General features: G+C 54.9%; 1 protein-coding gene across 1 annotated transcript in view; it reads right to left on the reverse strand.

The window, feature by feature from the left end:
* CORO7 (coronin 7) overlaps nt 1-27,230 on the reverse strand; it is a 171,092-nt gene that overhangs the window by 131,151 nt on the left and 12,711 nt on the right. Inside the window, exons 3-8 of the mRNA XM_065412032.1 lie at nt 23,684-23,780; nt 22,494-22,568; nt 20,714-20,784; nt 19,729-19,912; nt 18,725-18,801; nt 6,629-6,679 (exon numbers count right to left, since the gene is read on the reverse strand). Of these exons, the coding sequence (XP_065268104.1) occupies nt 6,629-6,679; nt 18,725-18,801; nt 19,729-19,912; nt 20,714-20,784; nt 22,494-22,568; nt 23,684-23,780 (555 nt within the window). The remainder of the gene's footprint in view (nt 1-6,628; nt 6,680-18,724; nt 18,802-19,728; nt 19,913-20,713; nt 20,785-22,493; nt 22,569-23,683; nt 23,781-27,230) is intronic.

Genomic DNA, 27,230 nt, shown 5'->3' on the forward strand with positions numbered 1-27,230 from the left:
AGGGGGATTTCAGATATCCCTTTTGTGGCAGAGCTCTGACCTTGCCCTCGTGGGTCCTGCGCTTCTAGGCGGTATATGCTAGCTTCAGTGGCTCACTGTGACCCTCCACGTAGCCCTTCTCTCTCTAGGGCCAGGGTTACAGTCTACTGCGCCCTTTTCATCATAAGCCAGCAAGGAGGTTGGTGAGAGAACTCCCACAGTCTCTGTTGTTCCTAGGGCTTGTTTTAGAACAGTTTAGCCTCCTGTCCTGACAGGGCCTGACTTCCCCTCCCAGGAGGTGTTCCTGTAGTGGTGGGTTGGGGGGAACCCGGGCCCGCCCTCTACTCTGGGTTCCGGCCCAGGGACCCTAATGGTAACAGTTGTTGGCAGCCAACCTTTCACTGCCAGAGTTGCTACATTTCCCTGGGCCACTTCCCCACAGCTCTCCTGCTTCTCCCTTCTTCACCCTTACCTTAGGGCTCCCTTATCAATAACTTGAGGGTGTCTTCATTAACCAGCCCTTCAGCCGCACTTCCTCTCCTCTGGCTCCCTGGCTCTCCCCTGCCTGACTGGAGTGAGCCCTTTTTATAGTATCAGTGGGGCCTTAGAGTCAGGTGGTCATATTAGCTTAATGGCCTCACCTGACTCTTTGCAGGTTAATTTGAGTCAGGTGTTCTCATTAGCCTGGAGCAGCCCTTGCTCTGGTCAGTCAGGGAACAGAAAACTGTTAATCCAGTGGCCAGTATATCTGTCTTCTGCTGTACCCAACTGGCCTGGGTCTATCACACCATATTTACTGGTAACATGTCACCTCAAGATAGGATGCAGAGACAAAGTTTCTAGACACCATTAATGGCTGCTTCTTGGAGCAGCTAGTCCTGGAACCCACAAGGGGAGAGGCCATTCTGGATTTAGTGCTAAGTGGCACACAGGATCTGGTCCAAGAAGTAACTGTAGCTGAACCGCTCGGTAATAGTGACCTTAATGTAATTAAATGTAACATGCTTGTAGGGGGGGGAAATACCAAAAAAAGCTACCACCATTGCATTTAACTTTAAAAAGGGGGATTACACAAGAATGAGAATGATAGATGGAAATTAAAAAGCGCAGTCACAAGGGTACAGTGACTGGAAACTACTTAAACACACCATAAGTGAAGCTCAGACTAAACATATATCCCAAATCAAAAACGCCAGGAGGACCAAAAGAGGGCCACCATGGCTGAAGAGCAGAGTAATGGAGACCCTTAGAGGCAAAGAGGCATCCTTTAAAATTTGGAAGTCAAATCCTACTGAGGAAAATAGGAAGGGGCACAAACTCTGGCAAGTAAAATGTAAAAGTATAAGTATGAATTTGAGAAGCAACTTGCTAACGATGCACAAACCGACAGTAATTTTTTTTTTTTTTTTTTTTTTAAGTTCATCAGAAGCAGTTCGCCAAATGGGCAGGTAGGCCACTAGATGACACAGGAATTAAAGGAGCACTCAAGGAAGACAAGGCCATTGCAGAGAAGTTGAACCAATTCTTTCCATCCGTCTTCATTGCAGAGAAAGTGAGGGAGATACCAACATTAGATCCATTCTTTTTGGGCGACAAATCTGAAGTACTGTCCAAAATTGATGTGTCAATAGAAGAGGTTTTAGAACAAATTGATTAACAGTAAAAAGTCACCAGGACCAGATGGTATCACCCAAGAGTTCTGAAGGAACTCAAATATGAAATGCAGAACTACTAACTGTGTTATGGAAATTACTATAACCATGAAATCAGCCTCTGTACCAGGTGACTGGAAGGTAACTAATGTGATGCCGATTTTTAAAAAGGGCTTCAGAGGCGATCCTGGCAATTACAGGCTGGTAAGCCTAACTTCAGTACAGGGCAAATTTATAGAAACTATAGTAAAGAACAGAATTATCAGATACAGATAAACCTGATTTGTTGGGGAAGAGTCTTTTGTAAAGGGAAATCATGTCACACCAATCTATTAGAATTCTCTGAGGGGATCAAAAACATGTGGATAAGGGTGATCCAGTCAATTTATTGTGTACTTGGATTTCGAGAAAGCCTTTGAGGAGGTCCTTCACCAAAGGCTCTTAAGGAAACTAAGAAGCCATGGGATAAGAGGGAAGTGCTCTCTTGGATCAGAAGCTGGTTGAAAGACAGGAAACAAAGGCTTGGAATAAATGATCAGTTTTCACAATGGAGAGAGGTGAACAGCGGGATCTCCCAGGAATCTGTACTGGCACTGGTGCTGTTCAATGTATTCATTAATGATCTGAAAAAGGAGGTGAACAATGAAGCAGCGAAGTTGGCAGACAATACAAAATTATTCAATATAGTTAAGTCCCAAGCAGACTGCGAGGAGTTACAGAGAGAATCTTACACAACTGGGCAACAAAATGGCAGATGAAATTCAATGTAGATGATGCACATTGAAAAAAATAATCTCAACGATGCATATAAAATGATGGGGTCTAAATTAGCAGTTACCACTCAAGGAAGATCTAGGAGACACCGTGGATAGTTCTCTGAAAACTTCCACATAGTGTACAGCAGCGGTTAAAAAGACTAACCGTATATTAGGAACTATTAGGAAAGGGATTGATAAGAAGACAGAAAATATCATGCCATTATATAAACCCCTGATGCGCTCACACCTTGAATACCGTGTCCAGTTCTATTTGTTCCATCTCAAAAGGATATAGTAGAACTGGAAAAGGTTCAGAGAAGGGCAAGAAAGATGATCAAGGCTCCCACAGGAGATTAAAAAGATCAGGACTGTTCATCTTAGAAAAGCGACGACTATAGTTTCCCTTCCCCTGCCCTCTAGTGCTGAGGGGACAGACACGCATAGCAGAAATCCACCACCACAGCTGGCACCAGGGCGTTGGCAGCCTCAGCAGAACAATCAAGGCTTGAATGGCTCAGAGACGGAACTCCTACCCCACCCCAGGAGCGGACCTGAAGGTCAACGGAGAGGCACCATATTGAGGGAAGTTCACATGGCCCTAGCCCGTACTATCCCTGTCCTAGGGAAAGACAGAGGACCCCCGGCCGCAGGGCTGCCAGTCAGGCACCAACATTCCATGCGGTCACAGCCCCAATCCCCGGCTTCTTGTTTGCATTGGTCAGATTGTTTTTAAATTAAAGAAGGAGCAGTCAGTTTAGCAAGACAGTCCTGAGTAACTGCAGTACCCAGGCTCTAAGAGGAAAGGCTGTGACCATTCTATGCCATGAAGGATCAGAACATGCCTATGGCATCAGAGGTCTGGAGCCTCCGGATATCAGCATCACAAGTTTTGCATCAGATTTTAAGTTCCATCCTGCCCCTATTTCTGTCACATCAGTCGTTCCAGCTGACCTGGAAAACTCATTGTACTTGTGCCTCGGTAGCTGCCATGCAAACTGGGTCACGTCAAAGGACAGAGCGCAGCAACCCACTGCTTTCCACGGCGGCCCTGAGATGACACCATTTCATAGCAGCTTTGGGCCACAGGAGAAGAAGCCCTTCCAAGTAACCCAGCTGCTCCAGCAACAGGAAAATCAGATTTTATTCCTCTTGGCTAACTAAATCCTGTGCAAACTCTCAGGATTTATGGTATTTTAAAGGTTTTCCCTTCAGCACAATATAATATGTGGCATTTCTAGAAGACTAAACATCTTCATTAATTATGAGTGAGACTGGATTATGGCTGCAACTCAGCATTTTTTGGTAACTGCCAAGAAGGTGCATGTTTCTCTTGGCAACCCCGGACACAGATGAGGGGCTTGCACTGGACACAAACATCGATGGATCAGACGGCAGAGGAGGCAAACTGCCTAATTTCAACAGCCACCATCATTCACACAATATTTTTAATAGCTCAGCTAGACGGGGTCCACCCTTTCTGGGAGACTCGGCTGGAACCCGCCGAGCTCACCCTTTGCTAACGTGCCATTATACAACCAGACAGGAGCTCGCAGAGAATAAATAGGGGGCGTTTTGGAGTAGCACGGGGTTGCACGCCAGCAGGGAGAGATTTGGTGCTTTGCAGCAGTGTTGGACGTACACCTGGAGCAGTGGGAGGCAAAGATGCAGTTCAAAAGGTGAACATTTGCCATTCCAGCTTGTGTTAGCTGCTCCACTTCCCCACGACAGGCGCTGTGCATATAGCCACCCCAGGGGAGAGAGGGGCTGTGTACAAGCCAGGCGTATGCAAGGTGCTTTGATTGGCACTCGAGCAATGTGTGGTAAGAGGCAGTCAGGGCTTAAAACGCAACAGCGGCGCAGCTGTAGTGCAGCGTAGACACGGCGACAGGATGCATTCTGCCGTCGGCGTAGGTTAATCCACCTCCCCAAGAGGTGTCTACATCAAGGGTCAGGTCGGTATAGCATCGTCCCTCAGGGGGGTGGATCTTTCCCCACCCCCCAGAGACGTAGCTATAGTGATGTAAATTCGGAGTGTCACTGAAAATCTTATTCCCTGTGTGCCCTTCATCCTGGGAGACCCCCACCTCCCTCACTGCTGAGCATAGCCACCTCAGCGTTGGAACATAGCACGGCTGCGGAGGGGAGGCAGGCTAGTGCAACCAATGGAAAGAGAAGTCAGGCCAGGACCCCGGAGCTAACACCTCCGACGTGCAGGAAGGATGCTGTGGGAGGGATGATAGCCCCGGATGGTCAGAGTTAAGGCTCTTCCAGCAGCAGGGAATCCCCTAGCACCATGCTGGTGCACCGGTTCAATAGCCAAGATGGAATAGCACCACCTCCTGAATCAGAGACACCATTTCCTGCAGCAGCCTGGGTTTTCTGTCGGTATCACCCATCCAAATTCTGATCAGCCCTGACCGTGCTTAGCCTATGCCGCCTGATGAGAACAGCCCAAGGGGGGCATGGCTGTATGAACCAGCTGGTTCAGACAGTGCTAGGGGCCGCCTTGTGGGATGCCCCAGCCAGCAAGGGCTAGGAACCTGGCGGAAACTGATCACTCAGCCCCAAAGGGAGGGAGGTCCCGCACCCCCCAACAGCCAACCTTCTGGCTAGTTCCAGGGAGAAGACTGCAGGCTTGTGCATGAGCAGCATCTCCACCGCGTCCCACGGAAGGGTCTGAGCAGCTGGAGCAATTTGTTGAGACAGGCCGAAGGATGGGGCAAGGGCGACCGGCTACCGGTGCAGCACTGAGATGCAGGCCAGCCCATGCTGCCTTGTCCCAGCTAGCTGACACCCGGGCGCCCCAGGCTCGCCTCTACTCAGCCCCTTGTGCGCGGGCTACTGGCAAGCACTTGGAATAGCCAGTGGCCCTTTAACCACAAAGGCCAGGTGGCATGGCTCTCTGACTCTGCAGTGAGAGGCTGCATTTCGCTGCACTCTGGCCAATAATGCATCGTTAATCCCCATTCCCACACTGGGGGGGGGGGGTATGGGAGAGGGAGTTCTGCCCACTGCCAGCACCTAGACAGACGGACAGACACCCAGCAGAGCAGACTGTCAGCTCCTGGCACACAGGCCTCTAGTGCTGGTGCTGAAGAGGACTAGCCACGAGCGGTATTAGTGCAGCGAGTTCTCGACAGGCCACAGCCATGAGGCTGGCGGAAGGACCTAACTGGCACAACCCACCGTCCGTCTGACGCCATGCGCGACTGGGGAGACCACACCAGCCGGTGTCTTACACACACAACAAAAAGCGAGGCCTAACATACAATGGTAGAGCTGTAGCATGAGCAGTTGGAGGGTGTGGACGCTGGAAGTCCTGGAAGGAAACAGAGGCTGGGCACACAGGGGAAGCCACTACTTCTTTCCCCTCCTCAATGCTTCCTATAACTCAAGCCATCCCAGAGGGGAGAAGGACCTCAGCTTTCCAGAAGCCACAGGAAACCTTTAATGGGGGGTGTTTAATCTCCATGCTGAATGCAGCTCCGACCCCACTATTTTCTAATCACTGCGTTTGCTGAGTCGGTCTGAGCTGGTCAGTCAGAACTCAATGGCGCTGAAGCTATTTTGTTCAGCTGCTAGAAAAACCTGGAGGCAAACAACCCATGTGGGAGCCACCTCCCTCCCCGCTGGAGCTGGGACCGCTGACGGGCCCCGACCAGTCACTTTGAATTCACAGAATATCAGGATGAAAGGGGACTGCAGATTGGAAGCAGGTGTCCCGCACTGAAGTCTTCATGGCCTAAAAGCTTCCCCATGCTCTGTGCAGAGAGCCTCAGGGAAGCCAAGAAAGGACCCTATGCCAGAGGACGAGGCGGCAACAGGCAGAACTTCACCAGGCAAAAGACAGCCAGAGCCCGCAGCAGCCAGCAGCCATTCCGGGCATCCAAGATTCAGTGGTTTGGGTGTATGAACACCCAGAGGTTGGTACAGTTCTTCATCCCATGCTGAACAGTCTCCGTGGAGCTGCCCGTAGCACACCCCACCGCAAGGAGCTCAGTCTGTAACGATATCCTTCCAAACCCTGGTACCTCTCCCAAATATCAGACCCCTGCAGCAAAGATCCCGTACAGACAGCTCTGGACTATCTGCGCTTGTAGCACTCGGGTCGATTCAGCTCCTTCTACTGGGCCCATCACCGTGGTACCTGACCACCGATCTCTAATTCGCTTTGCTCCACCCAGGTTGTCCGTTCGTTCTCCCCCACCCTGCTGGCAGACCAAGGAAAGGAGGAAGTACCTGGGCTGCAGCTGGCTTGGTCCTTGGGTCAAAGATCCGCAGCTTCTTATCCTGTGGAGATACAAGGAGAACAGTCGGAGGTGAGCGCCATGGAGAATGCAGGACAGTTAACGCACATTGGGCTGAATGCATGAGGGACCACCAGCCACAGAACAGCACTAGCCCATGACCTCCACCCTCCTTGGGGCTGCTGGCTCCTGTTCCCCTATGGCTCGCCCCATCCCTTCCCAAAAAGCCCCCTAGAGGGGAACCCCAATGCAGTCTGCTTTAAGTGAACAGTGTGTGTGTGGGGAAGGGGGGCACGTGGGGAGCCAAACTTTGCCCAAGGAGCCAGTCTCAGCGGGGCCTGCTCTGCAATTTGTTGGAGCGGGACAACGGCCAGAGCTTCCAGTCCCCAGCAGCTGCAGCAGAGAGAACCTGCTCCAGGAGAGACCCGAGTCAACGCCCAGCTCCATAGCCACACTTGCCCTCATTCAAGCTGCTTTCTCCTGGCAGGGGTGGAGATGGGTCCCTGCGACTCCCCAAGGGTCCCCCAGCCTGTTTCTTTACTGACTCCTCTCCTCCTGCCAGTCAGAGCTGGCATTGTTCCAGCCAAGGGGCTCCCCCTGGACTCTAGCAGGGATGCTTCTCCATTGAGTAATAGCTGGCAAGTCCTGCCTGCTTGGGGGTGGGGGGTCTGCCAGAGCCAGAGCAAGCAGAGAGTGCAGGACCTGGTACCCAGGGGACCAGCTAGCACTGCTGCCCTGGGGCACCTAGGGACCACTCACACCTGGAGGAGGAGGGGACTCTAAAACAAGGGTCACTTAGAGACCCGCAAATGCCTGGTCGTTGGCCCCCAAGGTGGAGGTGAAGGCCAGGGGCACACCCCCAGCCCAGTGACTGTCCCACGCACCTTGCTTGGAAAGTGGAGGAACCATGTCACACTAAGAGGCAGCTCGATTAATTATTCTCATGCATCCCGCTGCCACCCAATCAGCCCCGCTAAGGGAGTCTCCGAGGTGTCACTGCAGCTCAGACACACCGGAGCTAGCTGTCATCTAGCCAGGCCAGCTACCAGAGCCACCAAGCCACCTGCAGCACATGGTCCGCACACCCCTGGGGATTCGCTCACGGGGCTAGGCTAAGCTGCTGCAGCTTCCCTGCTTCGGTACCTGAGCTGGCTGGGTTAAAGCTAGCTTGGGGACGTCGACCCGAGCTGCGATCGTGCCCCAGGACTGCAGTGCAGATGGGCTCCGAGTCCCTGAGGTCTATATATCTGCCTTGTTAAAAAAGCCACTTCACTGTCCATGGGGGAAGGAAAGGGAACCCCATCGGCCTAGGAAATGCTGTCGGGGACTGGGATGGGCAGAGATCAAAGTGCACTTACAGGTGAAATAAAGTGACTGAGAAACAACCCTTTGTATGCCACTCCTCTGCTCTGCCACATGCGGCGAGCCCTGCAGCTCCGGTTAGGGGAGAGGGAGCTGAATTTATCTGGTTGGCGTGTGAGCAGAGTCTGCGCTGGCAGCAGAGCTTCCAGCAGGGTGTGCAGACCCCAGGGGCACTGACAGGGCTGGTGCTTGGAAAGCCGCTGTCTGTGCTCACCCCCGAGCACGCTGGCTCTGGCGGGACAGAGTTCCCCCCACGCCAGAGTGACCGGCTCTCCCATGGAGCCAGCATGGTGCTCACCCCAATCTGATCCCCCTTCACGGGCAGGCAGGCTTGGGGCTTTGACCAGTTTGGGGCCTACCTATTCCCTCCTCCCCCATCAGATGGAAACCCATCCCCTCACTCACAGGGTCGAGGCCGGCACTCGAGCCATCAGGAGCCCACAGGTCAGGGTGGGGGGAGGAGAGCTGAACAAGGGGGAAGCCACACCTGCCCCCAAAGATGCTAAGGAAGGAATTGCAGGCTCCCTCGCCTCCAGCTCGAGAGCCTGGCTGGGGAGCTCCCTGTGGCAGCAGCTCAGAGGGCCGGAAGGAGGACAGAGGGGGCTGCAGCCTCTGCAGAGGAAAGATGCGCCTTTGGCCTGGCTGTTAGTACAATGACCAAGCCCTTGGTCTGAGTGTTACCCTGGAGAGCCCTGCCATACGCATGGGGAGTGTGGTGACAGCAATCGGCAGACTCGGCCTGACACCCCACATGTCCCTAGAGCTCTGGGCTGTGTGCGTTAGGGAGCATTCCCATGGGTCGCACAATCCATGGGATCCAGTCACACCGGCCCCAGTTGGCTTCACCACCCCAGTAACACCCCCAGGCACTGACTGCCCTGCAAACTCCTCTTGCAGGCCAGGGCCCCAGGGATCAAGCCCCTTATCAACATTGCACTGACAACAGTCCAGGATGATCAAGGACACTGGTGCAGACAAGGACAGTGGCAGTGATTCCTGCTCCATCTCCGCCCTAGAAACCCTGCGTCCCTGGGCTGCTTCCTCTTCTCTCGTGCTCTTGGGGCCGTCTCTTATCTTGCTCCGGGAGAGTCCAGGGGTCTGTTTTGTCTGCCCATGTGCCCTGGCCTGTGTCCAGGGGAACATGAGTCGAGGAAGGCAGCCGTGGTGAAGGCCAACGGGTGGGGGGAGCCCTCAGTGGAATCAATAACAGTTCCGAGCACACCACAAGGGCGTTAGAGGTGCCGACTGGCCTGGCTAGTGGGCTCACTTCTCCTGGCAGAGGCTCCCAGAGGAGGTGCAACTAGAAATGCCTGGACCAAGGGAAACTGCAGCAGGGCCTGATTCTAAGGCGGCGGGACTGAGAGCTGACCTCATCGCAGTCACCTCCTCCGTCACCACACTTCCCCTGCCTCTCAGGCATCCCGCTGGCATGGCACCTTGCAGATGATCCACATTCCTAAATCACTTTGAGATGGGGAGGGGAGCCCTGCTACTCAGCTCATCTCCCTGCCGGGGGCCAGGACTGACTGCTCTCCACTGGCTTATTGATTATGCGCATCACCCTAGCAGTCCCAGGACACTGCAGAACTCAGTGGCGCTAGGTGCTGTACAAACCCAGGACAAGTCTATGCTTCTTTTGCTAGTGCCAATGCCACGGGACCTCTGCTGAACTGGCAGCAAGGCTGCCCCCGCTCAGCTCTGAGGAGTGGGAACTTTTAAGGCATGCTTTATAAAGGGGGCCTGAAAGCACAGTTGCCAACTTTCACGCGGTAAATAAGCACCCAGACTTTCACAATGAGCCAAAAATCAAGCTAATCCCATTTCAAAACAAGGCCAAAACAAGCCAACCCCAACACTCTAGGTGACTAGATCCCCCCAGTGTGCAGTCTGGGACTGTGGTGGGCCTGCTGTGCACCCCTGACTCTCCCCCCCTTGCCCCTGCTTGCCGGTAGCTGATTAAAAAAAAAAAAAAAAGCAACAAGCAATAAGCCAAACAAGCAACAAGCCAAAAACTAGCCAACAAGCAACTCACAAGCCAATTAAGCCAAAAACAAGCCCAATTTCTGTGGTTTTTTCATGGGTTTGGCATGTCTGCCTGAAAGGCATCTTCCCCTCACCTCCATCAAGCAGAGCCCCCAGGCAGCCAAGGGCTGACGAAGCAGAGAAATAGCAAGGTTGCGACCCTACAAGGAAGCAGCCTGCAGTGGAGAGAAATTATTACGATTCAAGCTGTTCAAATGCTCAGAGCCTTTCTCCCAGCTCCAGCCTTCCCACAAGGGCATGGGAGGATGGGAGTGCAAGGACATTGCTCCAGAGAACTGGTCTGGAGAGACTCCTCAGGGAGCTCTAGTGATGGGGAGCCCCAACAATAGTGGGACATTAGAAGGGATAGGGCTGAGTTAACACCATGCCCCCCAGACTGGCTCTGAGCAAGAGGTACAGTGCCAGGACCCTAGCAGCGTCAGCCCACCCACCCCAGCTCTGCTGGAGAGTCAAGTACAGACAAGGCTGGGGTGCCCTGAAGGTTGGAGGCCTGCCCTTGCAGAATCCAGAGACCTGCCCTAAGCTGGGTGCTCGAGGCAGGCAGGGAAAGTGCCACACAGCTGGCCCTTCCAGAGCAGTACATGTGTCACAAGCACCATCTAGTGCTCGCTCGCCAGTCCCACACCACCACCTTCTCCCTCTCCCAACCGTGCGCTGCAATGCCCCACCTAGAACACAAACCCAGCCAGCTCTGAGATGCCCTGCCCCCGATTCATCATTTCTACAGTGCCCAGAATGTGCCTGGTGACTTTCCAACACAGCTAGGGTTGCCAGGCATCCGGTTTTCGACCAGAACACCCAGTCAAAAAGGGACCCTGGTGGCTCCGGTCAGCACCACTGACCGGGCCATTAAAAGTCCGGTCAGCAACTCAGCGGGGGCACAGGACTAAGGCAGGCTCCCTACTTGCCCTGGCTCCACGCTGCCCCCAGAAGTGGCCGCCAGGTCCCTGCGGCCCCTAGGCCTGCCCAGCACTGGTTCCGCAGCTCCCATTGGCTGGGAACCGCGACCAATGGGAGCTGCGGGGGGCAGCACCAGTGGGCACGATGGCAGCGTGCACCACGCAGAGCTGCCTGGCTGCCCATGTGCCTAGAGGCTTCAGGGACCTGGCAGCTGCTTCCTCAGAGGGCTTGGCCCCCCAACCCCCCGCCCCGAGCCCCCTCCCACATCCTAAACTCCTCATCCCCTGCCCCACCCCAGAGCCCACACTCCCAACCAGAGCCCTCACCCCCTCCTGCACCCCAACTCCCTGGCCCCACCCCAGAGTCCTCCCCCACCCCAATCCCCTGTCTCAGCCCAATGAAAGTGAGTGAGGATGGGGAAGACTGAGTGACAGAGGGAGGGGGGATAGAGCGAGTAGGGGGCGGGGCCTCAGAGAAGGGGCAGGGGTGTTTGGTTTTGTGTGATTAGAAAGTTGGCAACCCTAACACACATCCCTGCCTCAGCCGGGGACGAAGTTTGCTTCTGCTGTCCCTAGGACCAATGGCCAGGAGTAAGCAGCAGGTTTCTTTAGGAAGGAAGTCTCCATCTCTCGGGTGAACTGAGCTGGGCTGGCGGTCATGGACTCTTGTTATTATGCTAGTGAACGGAGGCCCATTGTGCTAGGTGCTGTATATTCGAGAGAGGTGCTGCCCGGAATGCAGGATTGCTAGGTTCTGGTCACAGCTTTGTTACTGGCTCTACCTCTGGGCCCCCACCCAGAGCAGTACGCTGGGATTAAGTATGTGCTGCTAGAGATCCTTGGGGGAAGATGCTACAGATGGGCAATGTGTTACTCTGCCCCCTCTCTCATAAGAGCGGCCATACTGTGTCACACCGAAGGTCCATCTAGCCCAGCATCCTGTCTTCCAACAGTGGCCAGTGCCAGGTGCCCCAGATGGAATGAACAGAACAGGTAATCACCCAGTGATCCATCCCAATCACCCATTTCCTCTCGATCACTCTTTGCTTCATGCCCACTGGCACAGCTCTCCATAGCATTGCTCAGATCAGCCGTCTCATGCTGGGGTCCGCTATGAAGAGGAAATTGCAGGCTGGGAGTCCTTCCCATGTTCCAGCTCTGCTGCAGGTGTGTTTGTGGCACGCTCGCTCCTGTGGGCCCTGCAGAGCCCGCCCAGCTCTGGGGGAGGAAGCTGGTGTCTGTAGGGCTGGTAGGGACAAAGACAGCCTAGCCCGGGTAGTGGGGAAGGGCAGCTGCATCATATTTCTTCGCAGGCATCCACTAAATTCTCAACGGATGTCTTCCCCTCCTGAAGGCAGAGGCCTGCCCAGGTGTCAGGGGGACAAAAACAGGTCCTTTAACGCTGGCAAGAATGGGAAGCATCCACAAGGACACCCAGGGCCTTACAGAGCTAGGGCTCCCTCCCTCAACACCTTCGCTGGTAAGATGAGCAGGTACAAAGGGCAAAAAGCATCACAGCGACGGCCTTGAAACAAGTTCTCACCAGCATGGGGCCCGGTGGCTCAGAGCCAGAGCTGTCTCCACCACTCAAGCCCACCCCAGACCGGCTGAAAATTGCCCGTTCCCTTCCGCACAGCTGACTGACCAGAGCAGTGCATCAGCCCACTGCACAGGCACCTCGCAGCACGGCAGAGCAGGCCTGTCCCTCACTCCCACACAATGCAAGGAGACCCGGAACAGTGGAACCCACTGGGAGCCTAGCCCATCCTCCCCTTTATCTTCCAATGAGCAGCAGAGGCACCAGGGGTAATTGTGCTGCCCCTGCTGAAATCCAATGTGGAAACAGCCTGGCAGGGCCAGCCATCCTATGGGGGGAGACCAGCCCAGTTACCCCTCCCACACCGTCCTCATGGGGCACCAAGCACCAGTGACCCCACCTCTTGCCACAACCCCCTGGGGAAGAGAACAGGCTGGGAGGAGCCACTCACAAGCACAGGAGTGGGCAGGATCAGCCACAGCAGGAACCTTTGGCCGCCATCACCACGTCCGATGCTTTGACTGGGCATTCTCTGCCCTCTGCTGGGGGTGCCAACGTCCTCCCTCATCTCCCCCCCTGCCCTGTGCACTCCCCCCCTTTTCCCATCCTCCAGCCGGTTAGCTAATCACCTCCCAGCAAAACCCAGCTCAGGCTGGTGGCACTGCCGTATCGTGAGCTGAGCATGCCAGGGTTTGTTCTTACAGCCTCCTTTTGCCCAGACACCATTGGTCTGGTCATTTCAACGGCAGAGTCATCAGGGCAGGGATTGCCTCTCACTGTGTTTGCACAGTGCCTAGCGCAATGGGGCCTCAAGCCTGGCCAAGGTGCGTGGGAACTGCTGGAATACGGCTAAGGATCTACCCCAGAAAGCAGGAGCGCTCTGGCGGGGCAGGACTGTTTGGAGGAGCCAGACAGAGTGGGATGCGAAGAGAGAGTTTCTGAGTGACACACATTGCTGGAATCTCCCCCACAGCTTGGCCAGGAAAAGCATGCGCTTGCCACCCATGACAGAGGTCAGCAAAGACCCAACAGCTTTGGAGGAGTCTGATGGTTCCAGTCACATGCATTGGTAGTGACAAAGCTCAGTCTTCAGGGACCCGTGGGATTAAAGGCGCACAGGGCCTGAGATCTAGGGTGAAATCCTGGCCCGTTGAAGCTAATGGCAGAACTCCCCTTGACAGCAGCGGGCCAGGATTTCCCCTTGCTGCTGAAGTGTCCTATTTGCCTCCAGCATCACCTACTAAGGCAAGGAGCCCATAATCCCCCAAGCCATGTCATCTCTGCCACGGCAAGAGGTGGCATCAGCCCTTCCAGCCTGGCCTATGGAAGCCCTGCGCTCAGAGGGCTCAAAGGCAGTCAGACGCCTGCAGCGACCAGTATGAGTCACAAGAACGCCAGCAGCTTGAAAATCACTGGATTGCCTTCACATGCACTTCAGCCATGCTGTCTGCAATCCCGTGGGCAAACAGAAGGGACGGGACAAAGAACGAGACACCCGCCAGTGCAGCCACACAGGGAAGAGACAGCCCTGGGAACAGCCAATCGATGGCATGTGATTACCTGGGCTGATATCAGCGAGCTGTCACGGATGTCTAATTTTGCCTTCCCCAGTCAGCAACTAGAGCTAGAAGTCATTAGCCCAGCTGCAGACAGATTTGCCAGCATCAACAGGAATATTACTGCCTCATTTCCTCTTCTAGAGGCACAAAATGCAGTATGCCTGCAGAGTCCAGGTAGCCAGGGAGAGCCAGCACCGGCCATGCCAAGGATCGTGCATACCCTCAGAAATCATGGGGTACAGAAACTGCAGGAATGATTGGACAATCAGAGAGAGGGACAAGTTGCAGGAATTTACTTTGAATCCAGTTGGTTCTGATTACGGATCAAGAAGTTCTACTTGTAGACCGTGAGAGTTTTGTTCATCAGGATCTCAAACACTTTTGTACACACCTAGTAACTAAGTTCCCTCTAAGCTGTGTGGCCACACGGATATCAAGGGCTGTGCAGGCGGGGAGAGGTGCCTCTCCCCCGGCCTCGGGCTGCTATGGCAAGAGAGGGCTGAGGGGAGTCCTCTCTCACCACCACAGCCCTGGGGCAGCCTGTACCCCAAACCAGTCATCCCCAGTCCCACCCCAGAGACCACCCCCCAAACTCCTCATCCCCAGCCACACCCCAGAGCCCTCGCACCCCAACCCTCTGCCCCAGCCCTGATCCCCCCACCCCTCATCCCCAACCCCACCGCAGAGCCCTCCCCCCACCCCCCACCCCCCCTGCACCCTAACCCTCTGCCCCAGGCCTGAGCCCCTCATCCCCAGCCCAACCCCAGAAGCCCACATCCCCAGCCGGAGCACTCACCCCCCTACACCTCCAATCCTCTGCTCCAGCCCTGATCCTCCCCGGCACCCCTCATCCCCAGCCCCACCCGAGCCCCCACCCCCTGCACCCTAACCCTCTGCCGCAGCCCTGAGCCCCCTCCCAGCACCCTGAACCCCTCATCCCTAGCCCCACACCCAGAGCCTCTGCCCCCCAAACCCCTCATCCCCAGCCTCACCCCAGAGCCCTCACCCTCTGCACCCTAACCCTCTGCCCCACCCTGAGCCCCCTCCTGCACCCTGAACCCCTCATCCCCAGCCCAATCCCAGAAGCCCACATCCCCAGCCGGAGCACTAACCCCCCTACACCTCCAACCCTCTGCCCCAGCCCTGATCCTCCCCGGCACCCCTCTGCCCCAGCCCCACCCCAGAGCCCCCACCCCCTGCACCCTAACCCTCTGCCACAGCCCTGAACCCCCCCCAGCACCCTGAACCCCTCATCCCTAGCCCCACACCCAGAGCCTCTGCCCCCCAAACCCCTCATCCCCAGCCTCACCCCAGAGCCCTCACCCTCTGCACCCTAACCCTCTGCCCCACCCTGAGCCCCCTCCTGCACCCTGAACCCCTCATCCCCAGCCCAATCCCAGAAGCCCACATCCCCAGCCGGAGCACTAACCCCCCTACACCTCCAACCCTCTGCCCCAGCCCTGATCCTCCCCGGCACCCCTCTGCCCCAGCCCCACCCCAGAGCCCCCACCCCCTGCACCCTAACCCTCTGCCACAGCCCTGAACCCCCCCCCAGCACCCTGAACCCCTCATCCCTAGCCCCACACCCAGAGCCGGCACCCCCCACACCCAGAGCCTCTGCCCCAGCCCTGATCCCCCTGCACCCCAAACCCCTCATCCCCAGCCTCACTCCCTGCACTCCAACCCTCTGCCACAGCCCTGATTCCCCCCCGGCCCCTCATCCCCAGCCCCACCCCAGAGCCCTCACCCTCTGCACCCTAACCCTCTGCCCCGCCCCAAGCCCCCTCCTGCACCCTGAACCCCTCATCCCCAACCCAATCCCAGAAGCCCACATCCCCAGCTAGAGCCCTCACCCCCCTGCCACCCTCTGCCCCAGCCCTGAGCCCCCTCCCACATGCCGAACCCCTCGGTCCCACCCCCACCACACGCCGAACCCCTCGGTCCCACCCCCACCACACATCACCTCCATATTGGTGCACATAATACAATTAATTCCGCAGATGGATGTAAAACATTAGAGAGAACATTGCGTGAATTCTGCTGCTGGAAGCCAGGCAAATCAAGAATCATGGAAAATCCTGGGTGACCCCTGCTGGCCATTCTGTAGCACTGCCTGACAGACTACTTATGACTAAGGCTCTACTTGAATTGCAGAATGATTGTCAAAAAATTGCAGCTGAGTTGCGGACAAGCCATGGAAATTGCAGAAAAGTATTACCACAAACAATAAGATCCATTATTAAAGTACATTATTACTTTCCCGCGATTTTCTGCTGTCAGCTGCCCGGGAGGGCACGGCAGGGCTCCCACTGTCAAAATTGTGATGGAAGCCTAATATTGCAGAATCCACAATTTCCACAATACCGCAAGTTAAGTAGGGCCTTATGACTACTGGTTATGATGACATTAATAACTGATTAAGTCTGATGTTAAGTGGCAGTGTCTTGAAAATACTGTATCTAGTAAATAAAATATTTAACTCTTATTCAGCCAGATGAAGAGAACTACAATCTGCAATAGCACCATCTAGTGACTCCATTAATATTACATTCCTATTTTACAGAAGGAAGAATCAAGTTTACTAACTATTACCATAGACTTGAAAGAAACTTGGAGAAATGCTGCACTCTGGTGCAGTTCTCTATACATGCTGAGCATATCCCCAGGAAAGCTTGTTTCTGGACTTAATCTCTATGATTGCAGTTCTTATGCATAGACCTGCTGCCTGAAGGTTATATTGGTACCCATGCAAGCAAGCCAGCTGTTACATAGCCTTAGAACATTGCATAGAGTACTCCACCTCTGCAGCACACGCTGCTCAGGGAGCAACACCAAATCCAGGGTCACACTCTGGTCTCACATTTGCCACCCGCCCATACATTTGACTAGTCATTGCTGGCAACATATAGTACTACAGAACGCGTCATGCCCTCCCTCCACTCAACCTCTTCTCTCTCCTGCAGGGACATTGGCAGGCTTTCTGCTGAAGATTAGCCAGAATGTAGGTTCCACTCAAAGAGAGCCATTACTCCTCTAGCTGATGGTCCCTACATCAAGCGTTGCTCTGGGTGCTTACTGGGGGTCTGCCTCCGCAGAGTGGTATTTCCCCCCCCCGCCCCGCTTAAACTCTTCCCTCCAGATACTCTTATTAGGAAAGAGTCACATTGTTCGTTAGGAACGGATTTGTTCAGATACTGAGCAGGTCTCTGGAGTGCAGGCCAGCCTCTTGAATTCCCACTCCATGACTAGTGGATTTACATAACTGTAGGAAAACAGCATCCTGTGTTCATGCAGGATCCCAGAGAGCTTACCCACCTCACAGGAACCTTTTAATGCAGCTGCCTCTAGGGTGGAACAGAATAGCACACAGCAACACTGCATAACAGCTAAGGATAGGAAGTGACTATTGTACCCAGTTGAAACTGCAGGAGGAATTTAGGGAGGCAGAACCCAACTGGTGATGCTATTTGAACAGGGAACCAGGATTAACAGCCCAATTGTGGCAAGGAACGCCATGGGAACTGCAGCCTCCAATCTACTAAGTGATTTCACATGGTGAGCTAAGAGGAAGGGTAACAGCAAAGGCTGTCAAGGGGAGGAGAGCAGTGGGACGGGGAAGTTGATGGGTTAGCTGCTTTTGCTGTTTTGCAGGGAGACAGCACAATTGTTCATAACATATCAAGTGTTTTCAACCCGAGACTGGAGGAGGGAAGCAGAAATGCTGATGACAGACCTTGGCAATACCTAGGAGAGGGGACCACATGGAGCAGAAGGTGACACACTGATGGTGCTAGCCTCGTGGTTCTAGGAAAGGAGTTTTGCAGAGGTAAGAGCACGTATGGCAAGAGGCATTTGCTGGTTTCCCTGCTGCCTTTCCAAGCGAGTGGCTCTCTAGACAAAGGCTCTGCCGTTTCCCTAGTACTGGAGTGGGAGGTCGTCACTGGAAAGCAGCAAACTATGCATTTGGAGCACACAAGCCAGGTCAATCAGCCACCACGTATCTGATTTGCCTCTTCCCCTTGCATCAGGCCCTGGACTCACCTCTGTCAGACCCTTCAGACCCCTTTCTCTGGTAAAAGCTGAACTCCTTTCCCCTAGCACATGGGGTGAGAGGGGTTTGGGCCAGGGAGTAGGCGAGGGTCAGTTCAAAGGAGAGCTGAGGTCAGGCCTTTCCAGCCTGCGCCTGCTAGCTCAGTAGGGACAAGACCAAGGACAGCACATGCGAGAGCTCTTTGCATTTTGCCATTTCCCCTCCTGCTCCCCTCTCCTCTGCCAGGCTCAGCCCCTCCAGCAGCTTGTCCAGTCCCATCCCCTGCTGCACTGGTGTCACAGGCTCCCTGGCAGACAGGAAGCTAGTCCAGGCTTAGCTCTGCTGCAGGGGAGGCTAGAGAGCCCTGGGCATCTAGTGCACAAGATGCTTGATGCTCACGCCTTGGTTCTACAAGCCTGCCCACAGGTGCTGCAGGGCGCAGCCCCGGCCTGCTTGAGAGAAGAGGCAGCAGGCCAGGCTCCAGCAGCAGCAGCATTCCTAGCACAGCAGAGGGAGGGGAATGATCTTCAGATGCTCCCATCACACGGTGGCTCAATCATACCTCAGAGCCTCCCCCGAACGCCACACACCAGATCTGCTCAGGAAATGGCACTCGGGGTTCCCAGCCCACCCGACCTGGTGCACCCACTGCGCTCACCTTAGAGGAGGTGCCGAGGAGGGCGCCATCTTGTTTCCAGGACACACTCTGGATCAGGTCACCGTGAGGTTCCAGTGCTGGGAAGGTGAGCGAGAATTGGAGTCAATCCCTGCCGGGCACAAGCTGCCAGCCAGCACAGCTGTCAGTCACCACTAGGGGAGGGCAAAAAGGGGGCGATTCAACCCCTCCCCCACAAATATACAGTCTCATCCCAGGCCATGTCACAGGCCAGACACTTAGCACACGGCAGCACTTTAGGAGAGTGGCTGCAGTTTGCACCACTGCAGGCATTAGTCTCTTCTCCAGCCAACAATTCCATTTCGAACATTTCAAATGCTGGATTTTTGCCTGGAAATAAACAGGCGACTGAATTTGGGTTCATTTTCACATGAGGGGCGTGCCCCAGCCCCAACAACTCCCGATCTAATTCAGAGGCAGGCAGCACCAGGAGAAATGGCCCACTCGAGGGACTGGCAGTAGCACAGGCCTCCTTCACATAGGGCCCTGGTTCAAACCCAGCTGAGGCCAGGAGTGTCCAAGTGCCATCCCAACAGGGGGGCTGTTCAGTGGCCAGCATGACACGTGTGCTGGTCTCACACAGGCCCCAGAGTGAGGGGAGCAGGTGCCCGCACCACTGCTCACCACACGCTCTGGACAGGTGTCTCAGCAGGGAGGCCAAGGAGTAACTGGGCCACGGTGCCTGAACTCCCTGTAGGGTGGCCCTTTTGGGACAGGGTTAAGATGCTGATGGGTGTCTAGGAAAGTCACTTCCCATGCCCTGCAGCACTGCTCAGGCGGCAGCTTTCACCAGCACTGAGGTCGTTCAGAAAGACACCGCATCCACAAAGGGGACACAGAGCCAGCCCAGGGTCTAGCCCCAGGCAGGTAGCAGGAGTTCCTGGAGTAAATACAGCTGAGCAGAGACTTGCTCCGGCATTCACTCAGGAGAAGACTGCGCCCAGGCCAAGGCACATGCTCTGCAGGACTGCGACGCCCGTGCCTACCTGTCAGGGGTTTCTGCTGGGCCACATCCCAGACCTTTGCCGTTCTCCCAGCTCCGCTCACCAGTACGCCATCCGCTGTCGGGTGGAACTGGAGTGTCTCCACCTGGCACCCTGCCGGCCCCAGGGTCACTCCAGGGCAGGAGGGCAGGTCCTGGCCGCTCTCAGACAGGCGCCACACCTTCACCTACAGCCCGAAACAGTAGGGTGAACCCCGGCAAGACCCTTCCCCCATGCCCAAATCCCCCAGGAAGATGCCACACACTCAGAAGGCTCCATTTGTCACAGCACCCATGTGCAGAGGTGGGGTTTGAACTGGGCTCCCCTACCCTAGAAAGCTGGCGACAACTGCTTGGCCTTTCACCTCCTGGGCTTTGTCCCTGCCAGGCAGGGTGACTGGAGCCTCTGTGGGGTCCCCAATCCTACCCAACTGGGTATGCAGCCTGGGTGCCGTGTGGGGTTATAGATCCGAGGCAATCACAGCCCTTTCCCCTTCCTTCCCCAGCACGGACAGAGCAGACACACAGCCCGCCTGCCTCACAAGTGCGGCTGCCCCTCGAGCCCACCCTCCCTGCCAGAGGTGGCAGCTATGAACACCTTGGCTTGTTGCCAGCAGAGCACAGTTCCCATAGCCTGTCACTGCCCCAGACCCTGAGGGGGGCACTGAGCCTGCATCCGACTGATCTCCTTGGGCTTTCGGCAGCTGCCTCTCCCCCCACAACTGAGAAGGTGTCTTCATCCTTCTCGCAGCCCGAAGGCCGAGCACCCTCCTCTGAACAGCTCTGTTTTACATCCCCATCTCACGGCCCTGTGGCTGCCCCTCAGCCCCACTCCTTAGCTCTCCAGGAAAGGTGCCATACAAACCAGGGCCAGCTCTCTGTATGGGAGAGCCCAGAGATGACCCCAGAGCCAGGGGGCCACCCCGCTCCCCTGCTCAGGGGGTTTGCCGCACGCACCCCCCTCGGCCCCCGTTTCGATTTACACTCACGGTTTCATCAGCGGAGCCTGTCGCCAGCAGGAGCGCGTCAAACGGAGAAAAGTCAAAGTCCGTCACCACGTCTGATGGGGAGAGAGGAGAGCAGAGGTTCACTCCAACAGCATGTCGGCTCTCAGCCCCTAGGCCGCAGCATGTCTGCTGCGGCCACGGTCCTCTCGCTCTCTGCCCTACAACAGCCTTGCTACATGCTTCTCCCAGAGCCCACTGCTCCTGGCAGGCAGCAATGGACAAACCTCCGCTGGCTTAGCAGCTCCATTTCCACAAGCAGCCGGAAGATCAGATGCTCATTGGAGCCCCACTGCTGAGCTAGGCATCTCAGGAGAGCAGAGTGGCTCTATTTCAGCCCTTGCTAACCCTTTGTGGGACACCTTCCTCTCCCTTCTGCTGCCACGAGCTAACCAGCCTGTCCCAGGTGTCCTGCCAAGGGATGGGGAGAACTGGCTCGGTGCCCTTTCTGCTTTGTTAGGGACGGATCGAAAAGGCCTGACAAGGGAGGTTGTGGCGACTGGTTCCATATAAGAAATTCCAGTTTTCTCTGAAGACTGTTGAAAACCCTGAAGGAGGAGGGGAGACAGCTACTCAACTCAAATGTCTGGAGCAGCTGGGAGGAAAGCACTGTGTGAGAAAGATCCAGCCATCCCATCTGAAGGCCAGAAGAGCTCCCATCATACCCCAGGAGAGCAGGGACTCAGCTTTCTGGGTTTGATTTGTACACCCTGTAATGGGAGCAAACCTGCTCCTTTAACACCCGCACTCAGGCCCTATCAAAGGGCTCGGGCCCAAGTGGATTTTCCATTGCTGGCCCCCTACAAGAGAGGCAGTGGAATGCCTTGCTAACTAAGGGGTACAGTTGGTGTGAACAGCTGCAGGAGCCTCACGACGTCAGCCAGACAGCGTCCAGCCCAGACAGCGCCAAGGCCAGCACGCAGATGCACAGCTCTGTCAGGACGCACTACTGCGGCGCGAGGCCCTGCTTCAGCAAGCGACGCCGCTGGTAACAAAATACCCCTTTGTGATTCCCTGGTTCGGCATGCAGGCCACTGAAAGGCACTCCTTGTAACTCCATCTGCAGGGACCTGGGGGAGGGAGGCTGGCACAGTAATTAACAGCCCCTCTGCTGCATCTGGCACGCTCAAGAAAGTAGGTCACTGCGTACTTTTCCATTTGTACAAAACGATGAGATACAGGCCCATAAAGCATTAAAAAAAACAAAAACAAAAAAACCACACAACTCCTCCGGCTCTGATATCTGCTGCATATGCCCTGAAAAATCCTCTGGTTGGAGCAGGCAGCCTGTGTTGAGACAGGCCAGCAGGCTGCCCAGGCGCTGCCCTGCAATCCCACTAAGCGGTCAAGTACTCTCACGCGCTCTGTCCTAGCATGTCAGTTATTGGGATAGTGGGCGACAAGTGCCAGCTCCTTTCCAAAGGGCCACTGACAGAGAGATCCAGCCATTGCTTGGCTGTAAGAACCTCGTGCAGGACATGGGAGGTGGCCCATGGCTAATGGATTAGCAGTAGGCAAGGGAGACTCTCACCGCTAGGTCACCAGTTCAAATCCGCACCGGGTCATTAATCACAGAAACTCCTTGCCTTCCAGTGGCTGACCCGTGAAACGCATCTGGTGGCTCTCGGTCCTGTTCTCAGCATATAGGAAAGTGCCTCACAAACCTGTCCCTTCCCGGTAGTGTCAGAGAGGCCTTTGAGACTGCTTGGCTCCCACCCACTAGCGCTGGTCCCTTATTCGGTATGTTTTGATCTGGCGAGCTCACCTGAATGGCAGCACAGCTGGGACACAGCCCTCTTCCCTCCATCCCGGCTCTCCAGCGGCACGATGCCCAACACGCCTGAAAGACAACATAGGTCACGAGCTGCCCACCAGTCCATCATGGCCACCCCTTGCTGAACACCATCCTGCTAGCCAGGAGTGCCACATACCACACACGCCTAGCATCCAAAAGCAAGCCGGGGTGGAGAGTGGACATGTTTCTGATGCCAGCTCAGCTAGGAGCTCCCACCTCCTGCAGGTGTTGGGTTCCACGATGTATCACATAGTCACAGATGACACCACAAGGGCTGAGGGCAAGCACGCGAGAGCTCCCCCAGCCATTGCTGGGGAGTGCCTGGACCAATCGTTAGCAGAGCGCGCCACCAAGGGAGTTTGCCAGCTTCATATCGGCCTGGTCTGAAGCACAGAGCGCTATTGGGGGAGATAACGGTCACCAGAGTTCACATAGCACACTCCAGTTACGGTCCGTTATTGGCGAGTAATGACTGAGATGACAGTCACCCCCTGTTCACTTCGACACCCCAGTGGATCCCAGGAACCAAGCAAAGCCAGGCCAGTACCCGAATGGGGCAGCCGCCAACCACAGACGTGGGGGACATGTCCCCCAGCTGGTACCATGGTACACGCATGGTACCACCATGGTACCACCATGCTTCCCGGAGACATTCTGCCGAACCAATGCCCCGCAGCGCATACGGGGCGCTGTGCTGCTAAAGCCATCTACCACACGAGGCAGGGGCCCTGAACACTGAGGTTCGTTATATTCTTGTCTTTAAGGAAGATAAGTAATCACATGGTCTTGTTGTAATCCAGCCTCCCTGCTCTGCTTTCACCTATTGTGCCCCCTACTGTTGGTTGTTCTAACTCACTACACCCTGTTGTTAGTCTGGAGCCTCTAGTGTTAAGAGACTCAGGTTCTAGTCCCTGCATGTCACTGCCCCTCTGTGCCTCAGTTTCCCCACCTATCCAATGGTGGGAATGTTTCCTTTCTCCCTGTCTTGTCTAAATAGAAAGTAAACTCTTCAGGGAAGGGCCTGGCTGTGTGTTTGCACAGCACCTAGCACAATGGGGCCCCAATGACTATAGGGTTAATGGGCACATTATCCATGTTCCACACCGATCCGAGTCACCCTTCTCCGCCAAGGCTCCACTCCAGCCCGCCCAGCTCCTTACCTGCCGAGTCAGCATTAAACGCTATCAAGTGGCAGCTGGACTTGATGTGGTTCCCACAGGAGATGGTGGAGCCGGCTCGGACATCCCTGATCCAGGCCTGGAATCCAGAGGAGAAATCTGTATTAGGAGAGGCTGCCCTGAGTGGGCTGGGGAGAAGGAAGAGGAGAGAAGCAGCCATGGAGCCAGATCTCCCATGCATCCAAGGGAGAAACGCAGTACTTCATCCGCCCACTACCACACAGCTGTGCCCCTGTCTCCCCAAGCCATTGCTTGCCCCAGGGGGTTACTCGCAGCATCCCTCTCCCTTGCTCCATTTCTAGCAGTGCTGGGCTCCCTCTGGGACTGCAGGCTAGTTCTGTGGAGCAGCTACTCGCCCTGCCCAGCCTCCCCGGCCAGCAGGCTTGCCCGGGCACACCCTGGGGCACAGGCAAGGCAGGCAGTACAGAGCATGTGGATTCTCAGACTGTCACTGGGGGTGCAGATGGCAAACAGCCCCCCCGAACAAGGCTTCCCCCATCAGGGCGAGGAGAGATCAGTGGGGTTCCCCATTCCCCAGTACTCCACAGCTCACTCCCTATCTCCCCTCCATCCCTGCCCCCACAGGCCCAGAGTTACAGACAAGTCATTCCAGGGCTGGCTCCCAAGGAATCCTGTCCAGTGGTTATTTGCCACTCCCAGACCCTTCCCCTCTTGCTCAGATCAGGGAGCGCCCACCTGGCAATCCAGCCCTGCTCTGGGCCTGCCTGCACTAAGTTACCCCAGAGGCTGTCAGTCCTCGAATCCTGCCCTGATGGCTCATGCAGAACAGCCCCTATCCAGGGCTCTAGGAGCAGAAACACAATCACATCATCCGGCCAGGAATGAGCATCTCCTCCTCCCTCCACACCCCCATGGTAGAGGAGTCTCACAGCGCACCCTGATGGGCCCCAGCCCAGGCGCTATCTGACAAGGGGGTGCATGTGGTGCATAGACATGTCTGAGTTCACAGCCAAGGATGCCTCACTGAGAACTCCCTGCTAACGGCCAGGGGACAGCAAACTTCAGCTGACCACACCAGTCCTGGCATCACAAGAGTTGCTCCCCAGCAGTCAGGGCCCGCTGAAGACTTGCAGCTTTGTATGGGCAAATCTAAAGCCTGATGTGTCACCTGGTAAGTGACTGCACCTGGGCTCTGGGATCTGCACTGCCAAGGGCTCTGCCTACACTGCAAACAAGAGGTGTGACCTTAGCTCAGGTTAGTTTACCTGGCTTACAACAGCAGCAAAGAGACAGTCCTGTGGCTTTTAACTGGGTTAGGAGCTGGAGTTAAAACCTGTAAGGGAGCCTGAGGTGGAATTCAAGCATTAAGAACACACCTTTTATTTGCAGCACGGACATACCCTATGAAACACGCTCTGCACTAGCTGCACTTCCTGGCTGGCCTGAAAGCACGGCCCACAGCAGGAATCTAACTTCAGTACGGCCCAGGACTGGGTCACTGGGACAAGGTCTTTTTGACGTGTGTGTCCGTGCTCAACAATCGCTCCTAGCTGGAACAGTCTGAAGAAGCTGGGAACCAAAGCAGCTTCCCTGGTGCTGACCCTCATTACCAGGCAATGGGCAAAGTCCCGCAAACAAGAGAGTCACGCTCTCTCCATTGCTTCCTCTAGTCTAGAAAGACTCAGTCTTCTTGGGACTGAGCACTCGCCTCTGAGCCCCAAACCCGGCTGAATCACTGCAGCACAGGGCAGCATCTGCACCCACGCTCCGAACAATCCCCTTCGCCCCACAGCCTTCACACACCCCTGTGCGTAGCAACCCCCAGAAGCACCTCAGTCCACACCCAGCCTCCTCAAAGGCCAGCTTCAGGGCCCAGACTCTTTTGGTCCTTGCCCTGATTTTCAAGCACATGCCCGAGAAAATTTTTAGCAGAAATTGTGAAGAGTTTTCACCATCTACAACAGCACCATGAAAGACTCAGCTTTCTCTGGGGCAGGAGGCCTTCGCAGAGACAGGCATGGAGAGGTTTAGTGCGACCAGCAAGAAGTTACACAGTGAGCATTTAGCAGGGACACCGACGTGTGAGAAGTGGGCAGCACCATTCTGACCATATTCCTCTTTAATCCCCAGGCCAACACCAGGATTTAGCCCCTTTCCGAGAGCTGCAGATTAACAGCTAATACTGTGCAAGAAACGGGGCCTAGAGTAGCTCCATGCGTAGCACCACTTTGTTTTCGAGCACTAGCCATTGGAGACAGCTGCCACCCACTAACCCCGGGCAGAACCGAACAGGGACAGAGAGGGACAATGGGAACCGGAAAGCCCTGCTGTAAGTCTGTTCTCATGAACTACCAGGGCTACGAATCACCTGTCGAACACCATTGAAAAGATGTGATCTCTAATGGCACGCAGCCTTGATTTGTAGCCCTGGCAGGTCAACTTTCACTGGACCCTTGGACTAGCAGTGCTTTCGTGGCACTGGTCCAAGACCTAATATAGCCAGTCTGGAACTATGGCTCAATGTAATTTCTAGTCCTTGAACTCCCAAACTCTTAACAGTTCAAGGCAGCTCGATCAATTCAGACTCTAAGGTACTGGTTTAAAACCCTTTGGAGTTTTGTGCTCAGCAACAAAATATTGTTGTGTTGGTTTTGCACTGATGTCGGTAGATTGCTTCTGTTCAGCACACTTCCTGTCTGAGACAGGTCGGAGGAAAGGGACTTAATTGAGATCATCCTAAAACACTTAGTTATTTTTGTTGCTAGACACTTTAACTTGGTAGAACACTTCCACGTCCTGTTTCAGCTGGAAATTAATGCTCCGGATGAGGCAAACACACATGCTTTTAAGTAGCCATCAGGATGAGAAGCTGAAAACTACCAACATTCTAAGGGTTAAGTCCAACTCTAGAGTAGAGGTTACTAACAGTTTATGACTGCCTATGCAAAGGATTTCTACCCACTCAGCGGCTACTGGCAGCTTCATAACTTGGCTTGTGCATGCCCAGAGTTACTGAGACAATATCCTTGGCAAGCTACAAGGTTTGTTTTTCTCTCTGATTGATCCACAATTGCCATCACTTTAGACCTCTGTAGCCCCCGCCCATTTTACAGACAATTTGTTAACACAGCCCTGCAATCTATGAGTTCGACAAAATATAAACAGCAAATATATGTGGCAGAACTTGGAACAGAGCCCAGAATTCTGACTCCCAGTCACCCGCGCTAATGACTGTTCCTACAGTCGCTGGAGCTACTAGGGAAACACGAGAACAATGCACAGAAATCAATGTCAACTTTTTACTTTGCAAATCCCTAAGCTTGAGTGGCAAAGATGGTAACTGCCACTGACCACTGAAAGGCCTGGTGCTCATGCGACACTAGGATCTGGAGAAGGGTCACAGTCAAAAGCCATCTTAAAATATTTCTAGTCATATTAGATTTTATCAATCCCTTTTCATTCAAACCGAGAGGTTTTGGTTTGGGCCCTAGTTACATTACTGCAGTTAGAGCTAGCGCTGTCAGCGGAGCGCTAGATTAGGAGGCTGCTGGCTAGCAGGGGAAGGGGA

This window comes from Emys orbicularis, chromosome 10 (genome assembly GCF_028017835.1).
Source record: "Emys orbicularis isolate rEmyOrb1 chromosome 10, rEmyOrb1.hap1, whole genome shotgun sequence".
Taxonomy (NCBI): domain Eukaryota; kingdom Metazoa; phylum Chordata; order Testudines; family Emydidae; genus Emys; species Emys orbicularis.